This window comes from Elephantulus edwardii, unplaced genomic scaffold, assembly GCF_000299155.1.
Source record: "Elephantulus edwardii isolate Elephantulus edwardi_28Jun2011 unplaced genomic scaffold, EleEdw1.0 scaffold00088, whole genome shotgun sequence".
Classification (NCBI taxonomy): Eukaryota; Metazoa; Chordata; class Mammalia; order Macroscelidea; family Macroscelididae; genus Elephantulus; species Elephantulus edwardii.
Window position 1 is genome coordinate 7,854,547 of NW_006399838.1, and position 9,688 is coordinate 7,864,234.

The 9,688-nt window shown below is 40.5% G+C and overlaps 1 protein-coding gene and 1 pseudogene across 1 annotated transcript in view; one reads left to right on the plus strand and one right to left on the minus strand.

The window, feature by feature from the left end:
* The window catches only part of PHC3 (polyhomeotic homolog 3 (Drosophila)), an 80,047-nt gene that overhangs the window by 47,273 nt on the left and 23,086 nt on the right, over positions 1-9,688 (plus strand). Inside the window, exon 9 of the mRNA XM_006890363.1 lies at positions 2,242-2,392. Within this exon, the coding sequence (XP_006890425.1) occupies positions 2,242-2,392 (151 nt within the window). The remainder of the gene's footprint in view (positions 1-2,241; positions 2,393-9,688) is intronic.
* On the minus strand, positions 8,086-8,562 carry LOC102861761 (annotated as a pseudogene).

Sequence of the window (9,688 nt, forward strand, 5' to 3'; positions counted from 1 at the left end):
TTTCTACCCTCTCCAGAAGTACACTTTAAAACTAGTCCTTAAATAATGTAATGAAACACTGGTGATAAGGTTGTTGTTTTGTGCCATTGAGTTGGAACTGAACTATCGCTGACCCACCAGTGGGGTTTTCAGAGGCAGGAAACTGCACAGAAAGAGATTGCAGCTGGTGGATTCAAACTGTGTGCCTTTGATATTGCAGTGCAGTTTCTTCTAGTAGGCCACCAGAGCCCAGTAGTAACTTAGTTATTTTTAATTATGTAACTCTTTCTCAGTGGTTTTAATTCTAAGGATACTCTATAATGGGTTAAGCAGCTAGTGAGGGTAACAAAGTAGTTAAGGAGCCTTGGTCCTTAGTCAAACTACCACAGCTATGGAGTTGTGCTGCCCGTCCAGAGGCCCACCCCTCCAGAGGCCCATCCCTCCAGAGGCCCACCCCTCCAGAGACCACCCCTCCAGAGCACCCCCCACTGAGACACAGCCCCCTAGCACTTTGAACCCAGCAGCTGCTCCCCCACCAGCACTCCTCAGGAGAAAGATGGGCCGTTTCCTCCTGTGCAATTTACAGCCTCAGAAAACCATGCAAGTCTGTTCTGACTCTGAGAATGTTCTTATGTTAAAGACTTGGAAACATTCTTTCACAAATGCAAGAAAATAGTAAAGAACTGAGTAGTAATGTGCCAAATGGCTTAGAGTATTTGTATGTGTACATGTATGTAGATAGTACTTCAAGGACAGATTATTTCCTTTACCTGATACTAGTGTATCTTACATCACTGCAACCTTCATAGAATGGCGGGTGGGAAAGGCTATGACACATTCAGACATTACTTTTCATAATTTCATTTTTGGTTCTTCTTTATAATAAAAATTAAGAACATAGAGGTTTAATCCTCAAGACAGTATATTTCCCAGTAAATTGTGTTTTAGTTTGAAGATTTACTTAATGTCCGTGTGAAAAATATTGGTGTTTATTTTTATTTATGACCATCAAAAGTAGCCAAAACAATAATAAAATTCTCAAAACAGTTATCTTAATATAAAAGAAAAATTTAATTTTTTAAATGAAAATTAGTTCCAGGAAAGACTGTCTAAAATAAGGAGTGACCAGTGTAATATCACTAAAGAAAAGGAAGACGTGGAGAGGTGCACAAGTGTGTATGGACTACGGAGGCCAAGAATATGATTACATTTCTAATCAGTCCTCCAGTAGCAGGCATAGCCCGCGTTAGGCTGTGGGTGGACCACAGACAGGTACAGGAACAGATGAGAGTGCGTGAGAGAGAGGAGCTACACTGAAAAGCAGCCATAGGTTTGGCAGACAGTACATCTACATGTACGTATTTTTACACAACATTTTTAATTGTAATTTGAATAAAGGCTTATGAAGCCTATTGGATTTTTTGTTTAATCATTCATGCACATTTTGTGTTTTAACATTATTCAACAGTGCCTGTAGTGTTTGATCATCCACTTGTTGTTACAGATTGCCTTTCCCTTCACCCACCTTAATATATGTTGATTATCTCTTTATGAATGTTCACTTCCTCCTCCTCCTTTGTCATCCCTGGTAGTCATCCAAGTATGACTCTCTGCTTATAAACCTTTCTTTACTTTTTTGTAGTAGTGGTCTTACTTTTTTGTCTTTTCGGGACCAACTTATTTCACTCAGCATTCCTATAGTCATCCAGCTGTACGTTCATTTTATGTACTGCAAATATGTAAGTACATCCACCCACGTAACAGGCAGAAAGGGACAAAGTTCTGGAATTTTCTTCACCATAACTAGACACGCTAAGGGAATGAGTTATGAGGTTATGGTACCTCAGGACTGGAGAAGGGAGAGGACAGAAGGATGAATTGAAATGACAGGAAGTGGGAAATGTGCTGTTAAAATATGGGTATTATAATCAATGTCGTAAATCAGAATGCATGTGGCTAATTCAGTGGAATGCCAGTCTGCTCTCTAAACTTTCACATAAATCATGTTAAAAGTTAAATAAAAGTATGTCTTGACATGACCTTTGTGATTTTTTTTTAATTCTAGAGACTCATTCATAGGTACTATAAACAACTTCATTTAACCAGTTTCAAAGTTTTCCTGTCTACTTGTCAGAATAGATATTTTTACTTTTTTAAATTAAAAAAAAAGTTAAAATAATTGGAGTTTATGTTTTAAGATTTGAACGCTTTATTAGATGTACTTTTGGAAGCATTTGAAGGCAGTGTGGTTTGTCTTTGCAGGTTTATCAAGTAGAAGATGTGTGTGAAGAAGAAATGCCTGAAGAAGCAGATGAGTGTGTCAGGATGGACAGAACCCCGCCGCCACCTACCTTGTCCCCAGCGGCTATCACCGTCGGGAGAGAAGACTTAAGTGCTGAACATCCCTTGTTAGGTGAGAAAACACCTTGGTTTGGGAAGAATTTTCTATTCGATAAGTGGGGGAATAGATTCTTGGTTGGGTGTGTAGTATCCTTTGGGGTTCTCTCTTTGCTCTGTAAAACTCATGTAATTTACTGTTGTTGTTGAGATTGTACACGGCCAATGTTCAAGTCACCGGTTTCACCGTATACAGTGCAGTGCCATCCACTAGCATTGAGTTCTGCAACCATCACCGCTTTCCTTTTCCAAGTTGTTCCTCTGTCATTAACATAGACTCACTGCTGCTTCTTTTTCTTAAATTATTTTATTTTATTATTTCTTTGTGCATGTATCATCAAATCAGATCTGACTGGTACAGGAGGAGACTGCCCCTCCTCCAGCAGAGCATCTGGTGGATTTGAACCACACACCTCAGAGATTGCAGTGCAGCTTGACTTACTGCTTCTTTAGATTCCTCTCTAATTAACTGAGTCACTGTTGTCTCTTTGATTCCAAAGAGATAGTTCTTAAAAGAGCCAGATGCTCAAGGCAGACTTTTTACTAGGTGAGCTAAACTGTTGTTTGGTTTTAAAGATTATTCCAGGGGACTTATTTCAGAAGTTCATTCTGCTTCCGTGGCTTCAGAAATTGAATTCAGAAAATTTGAAATTCTCTTCTGCGTTTCTCCGGTTTTGGTCAGGATTCTTCTACGGCATCTTTGGTGCAGAAACTCTGTTATGGTAGCTGGACGCCATATTGTTCCTCTTGTCTCAAAGGAGGCAGTCGTTCATGGAGGCAGTTAGCCACTCTTTCTATTTCCTCCTTATTTCTGACTCTTCTTCCCTCTGATGCTCCAGCTAGAGACCAGTTATTGTGCCTTGGATGACCCCTCACGCTTTGAAATGCCAGGCGTTACAGGGTGACCTAGGAGGCCAAGCAGACATACTGAGCACATGATTGTCCAGTTAACTGGGATGTTCCGTACATGAGGACTCGAAACCTCTAAGCCGAGGAGCAGAAGTCCCATGAGATGGTTGGTTATGCAGAAGCAGTTCGGCTTTTTTTCTCCTTTGTTGTAAATGTATACACACCTTTTGCTGATTGAGCTTACATATGTGTGGCTTATTGGTCACTCACTCATTGCCGTGGGGTTGGAACCAAATCACTGCTGACCTTACAGTGGGACTTGTGTGAGGCTGTAAATCACCTGGGAGGAAACTGCACATCTTTCTCCTGAGAAGCCACTGATGGATTCAAACGGTCAAAGAGGTACTTCCTTTGGGCCGAAAGCACAGATCTCTATGAACTATGATACCAGAGCTGCTGTACAGGTCATTGATAGTAAAGATAGTAATCAACCTTGCAGTCATACTCATATTCTTTTGGTTTTTGGAGGTTTGCTTAATACTGCCCCTAGTTGACTTATTATCTGTGTGGATATATTTGCAGCATATACAAATACAGAGGAATCATGTTCCTTTGATTTGGTAGCACTACTCTTTATGAGCAAGCCGCCAGAGCTTCTTGGTGTGTATGTGTATATATATGTATATATGTATGTGTGTGTGTGTGTGTGTGTGTGTGTGTGTGTGTGTGTGTATGAGTGTCCACACATGGACCTTTTTTCAAAGGCATTTGACTCTACAGATCACAACAAATTGTGGCTGACCTTGAGGAGAATGGGAATCCCAGAACATTTGATGGTGCTCATTTGAAGCCTATACTTGGGCCAGGAAGCAGTTCTTAGAACAGAGCAATGAAACAGTGCATAGTTCAAAATCAGGAAAGGTGTGCTTCAGGGATGCTTCTTCCTGTCTCCATACCTTTTCAGTGTGTATGCAGAACAGATCATTCTGGGCTTTATGAGGAGGAAAGTGGCATCAGGATTGAAGGAAGACTCATCAACAATTTACGTTCTGCAGATGACATAACCTTGCATGTTGAAACTGAGGAGCACATGAAGCACTTGCTACGGAGGTCAAGGACTACGGCCGTAAATATGGATTGAAGCTCAGCATCAAGGAAACAAAGATTCTCACCACTGAGCCAATTGGCAGCACCATGATAGATGGAGAAGAGATTGAGGCTGTTAACAATTAAACCTTGTCCGGCTCCACAGTCAACACTTGACACAAGCAGTCAGGAAATCGAAAGACGAATTTCATTGGGAAAATCTGCTATCAGGGACCTCTCCAGAGCGTTGACAAGCAACGATGTCAGTCTAGAGACTAAGACACACCAAATCCAGGCCATGGTCTTTGCATTTACTTACTGGACAGAGAGCTGGACAGTGACTTAAGGATGGCAGAGAAAAATCGATGTTTTCGAGTTGTGGTGCTAGAGAAGAGTTTTGAACATACCATGGACCACCAAGAAAATAGTTAAGTCTGTCTTGGAGAGGGTGAAACCAAGTTTCTCTTTGGAGGCTAGGATTTTGAAGCTCAGTCTCACATACTTTGGGCCCATGGCCAGGAGAGACCAGTCCTTGGAGAAGGAAAGGACATCATGCTTGGAAGGGTAGAGGGACAGCACAGGAGAGGAAGACCCTGGATGAGATGGAATGATACAGTAACTGGGATAATGAGGGTAGATGTGTCCGATTCAGTGAGACTGACTCAGGCTAGGACAGGCTGCAGAGTTGTACTTTTGGTCTCTGTGAACTGCAGGTGACTCAACAGCTAATGACAGCAACAACAACAACAACACAGGGACACTCACTTAGTGTGCATGTATCTGTTTGTGCCCAGTCCTCATTTTATTGGGTATATAACTAACAGTGGGATTGCCAGATCAAGTGGTATTTCAGTTTCTTCATTTTTAAGGCGATTCTATGCCATTTTCCACAATGATTATAGGATTTTACAGTCAAATCAGCAGTACAGGAAAGTGCTTGTCTAGCCACATTCTCACCAGCATTTGTTGTATTCTCTCTTGTTGAGCATTGCTACTCTTGGTGGGGGAGATATCATCCCATCATTGTTTGGATTTTCATCACTCTAGTTCAAACAAAGCCAGGGAACACTGAATGGTTCAAAATCAAGAAAAGAGTGTGTCAAGGATGTATATCCTTTCTCCATACCTTTTCAATCTGTGTGCTGAATAGATCATTTGAGACCTACCTTGATGAAGAAGAATGGTATCAGTATTGGAAGAAGATTCATCAACAGCTTGTGTTATGCAGGTAACACAGCCTTGTTCACCAAACCTGGGGAGGACTGGAAGCCTTTATTGTGGAATATCAGGGACTGCAGCCTTCAATGTGGGCAGTATGTCAACATCAAGAAAACAAAGATCCTCACTATTGGGCCGGTAGGCATAGTCGTGATCGATGGAGAAAAGATTGAAGGTGTTAACAATTTCATCTTGCCTGGATCTACAGTCAGTACCCGTGACCCCATCCGTCAGGAAATCAAAAGACAAGTTGCATTGAGAAAATAAGTTAGGGACCTCCACAGAGTGCTAAAGAGCAACGGTGTCAGTCTAGAGACTAAGGAGTGACTGATCCAGGCCATGGCTTTCTCATTTGCTTTGTATGCATCTGAGAGCTTGACTGATGAATGCCTTTGAGCAGTGGCAGAAGAGTATTGAACATACCATGAACTTCTAAGAGAATAAACAGGACTGTCCTAGAGAGGGTGAAACCAGGTTGCTCTTTGGAGGCATAGATTTTAAAAGTGCATCTCACATGTTTTGGACATGTTGTCAGGTCAGGAGTGGCCAGTCCTTGGAGAAGGACATCCTTGGAAGGATAGAATGTCAGTGGACGAGATAGATTGACACTGTGACTGTGGCAGTGACATCAGGTGTGTTGGAGATGGTGAGGTTGGCTTAAGACAGGGTGAGGTTGAGAGCCATTATTTGTAGAATTGCTAAGTTGTAATCAACCTGCTGACATATACAAATGAGAGCTAACAAAAAAGAGCATTTCCTCGTGTTTTTGAGCCTCTTGAATATCCTCTTAGGGTTTGTGTACTGATTTTCAGTTGGATTAATTTTTGTTGTTTAGATATTGACGCTTTGTATAAATTTAAGAGACAGATCTCTTGTCTGGTACGTCATTGCCAAATGTTCTGCTCCGTAGGTTCTCTTCACTCTTTTGCAGGAGTCCTTTGACATACGTAACAATTTCATTTTTAGATAATCTCTTTGAGTTGGTTTTTCCTCTTCTCTTTGTGCTGTTGAGAGGAGGTAGCCCCTCCTGGAGTGCTGTCTAACTGGAGAAACTCATTTACTGGAACTATGTAGCACGTTGGGTTTTACTATTACTCAGGAAGTTTTCGAAGTAAGTCATCAGCCTTCCTAGTTTGTCTTAGTGTGGAAAGTTCAGCTGAAATCTGTCTACCGTGACTAGTTTTTGAGATACTGGTGGCATAATTTCTAACATCACAGCAATACGCAAGCTGGTACAGTGTGCAAAACTGAAACATGGGCAGAGGATTTCCAGAAATTCAATGTAGATTCAAAAGAGGATGTGGAATGAGGGATATCATTGCTGATGTCACATGAATTGGGCTGAAAGCAGAGAAGATCAGAGAGATGCTTACTTGTGCTTTACTAATTGTACAGAGGTGTTCAGCTGTGTGGATCATAATAAATTATTGATAACATTATGGTGAATAGGAATTCTGGAACACTTAATTGTGCTCATGTGAAACCTGTCTATTGTCCAAGAAGCTACCATTTGTATAGAGCAAAGGTATACTGTGTGGTTTAAAATTAGGAAAGATGTGAACCAGTATTGCATCCTTTCACCATATTCATTCAATCTGTATAAATAATCCAAGACACCGGACTCTATAAAATGAATATGGTATCAACATTGGAGGAAGACTCACCATCAGTGTGATGTATACAGATGCTATAATCTTGCTGGCTATATATGAAGAAGACGTAAGCACTTATGGGTAAAGATCAACAGCTCCAGACTTCAGAGTAGATTAAAATGAAATAAGCAAGCAGAAACCTTACAACTAGACCAATAGACATCCTAATAAATGGAGAAAAGATTGAAGGTATGAAGGATTTTAGTTTAATTGGATGCTCATTGAGGCAGCAGTCAAGAAATCAGATATTAATCCATAGGGCAGATCTGCTTCAAAAAAACCTATACAAAATGAAAAAAAAAAAAAGATAGCTTCAGGAGTCAAATGTACCTGAGTCAGCCATGATATTTTCAGGTGGTTCACATGCATATGAAAGCTAGAGATTACATAAAGAAGACTGAAGAAGAATTGATGTGTTTGAATTATAGTGTTGACATAATTAATTTATATACACTGAGAAACAAGAAACTTCATGTTACTTGCTTTTTTTTTTAACAAATGTAAAAATTTGTTTTATTTCTACTGGGCAAAGGGGGAGGATAAATAGAACTGTTTTCCAATTTGCTCTCCACTGTATACACAAACATACCCACACCCATACATACACATACACATACACACACCAGTAACTCCCCAAGAAAAAAACAAAAAAAAAAGAATCAGAAACAGCCTCAAACTGCACTGATACTGCACATTTTGACAAAAGGATTAGCTCCTGGGAGGAAGTGCAAAATGCAAAATCAAATGACTGAAAAATGCTGAACAAACAGCATTATTAATATACAAAATATTTATATTACTGAGCTAGTAACAGATGATGTTCTCCGTGTCTGTAAAACTTTGGAACCACATAACTGATGTGTTAAATCTAGTCCATGCCAGCTTCCAAAAACCAAAAAAGATTTTAGTTAGCTTCATTCTTTGATGCCTCATCAAAATTTTCTACGAGATCTGGAACATCATCATCTTCCTTGTCAATGTCTTCTGGTTTTGGTGTTTTACTCTCCAACACTTGCTTTGGGAACTGTTCAGCTAACTTCCTAAGACTTGTTAAGCTCTCAGCACCAAGCTGGCTTAATATTCCAGGAAGCATTTCTGTAATAGGTTTGGCTTCTGCACGACCAGTAATTGCATAGGTGTTAGCAGAGAGGGAAGCTTGGACCTTGGGATTGTTGAAATGAATAACTGTCCCATCATCTTTAATCATGTTCACCTCTTCAATACTAGCAATATTATTCACAGCCAGTTTTTTAAAAGAACTCTGAAGCTTTTTGTCACCAGCTGTAGCTGTTCTTTGTACCACCTTCTTCTTTCTGCGAGCTGTACCCTTGCCCCCTATCCGGACCTGAGCCTGCAGTTTGGCTAACTTTTCTTGATTCATTCTGTTGGTAAATCTGAAACAGGGAGGGTCCTCCAACAGAAGCACGCGGCAAGAGTAGGATGGCTGCCTCCATGTTACTTGCTTTTTCTGGATCTTTGCTATGGTGGTCTGAAACCAGATCTGTTGTACACTGTGTCTTGAAATCAGGCAGTAAGAGATTCCTCCTTTATTCTTCTTTAGAAGTGCTTTGCTTATCTGAGGTCTCTTTCCCTTTCCTATGAAATTAGTGCTGGAATTTTTACTCTCCATAAAAAAAAATGTACATTGCATTGTACCTATAGATAGCTTTGGCCGGCATTGACATTTTAGCAATATTAAGTCTTCATATCTATGAGCAAAGTATGCACTTCCATTTCTAAAGATTGTCAGCGTGTAGGGCTGCGAGGCATTGGAATGACATGATGGCACCTGGCAACGACAGCAAGTGGAAGCAGACTCCTAACCCTTCTCCTTTGGAGCATCTGGTAGGGTCAACAGTTGGTTAGCATCCAGTTCATTTATCACTATGCTCCCAGGACCACGCACATTGCAAATAGTGTCAGAGATAGTGAGATTGAGGCAGGATAGGTCAGGATTCAGAGCTGTTGTCCATAGGGTAACAGTGGCATGTAACAACAGTGTAATGAATTACAGTGATTGTTTCTCTTGTGTTGAACCATCCTTGCATACCTATCATGCACCCCATTTAGTCATGATGATTTTTTTCCCCCCAATGTACTGTTGGATCCTATTGGCCAGCATTTTGTTAAGGATTTTTACATTTGTACTCATGAGCGATACTGGTCGGTAGGGCTTTTTTTGGTGTGTAGGATCTTTGCCTGGTGTTCACATTAGGGTTATGCTTGTTTCATAGAATGACTGAGAGTGATTCTTCTTTTTCTGTGTTCGAAATAATTCAAGTAGAATTGGTGCTAAAACTTGGAATGTTTGGTAGAATTCAGCTAGCTGTGAAGCCATTGTTCCAGAACTTTTCTTGTCCAGGAGTCTGACCTGCTCAGTTTCTTCTTATGTGATGGAGGTGTTCCACACCATCCTTGTCAATCTGGGTAGGGCATGAATTTCAAGAAATTTGTTCCTTTCCTGTAGGTTTTCAAATTTATCAGAGGAGTATGTTGTTGTTATGTGC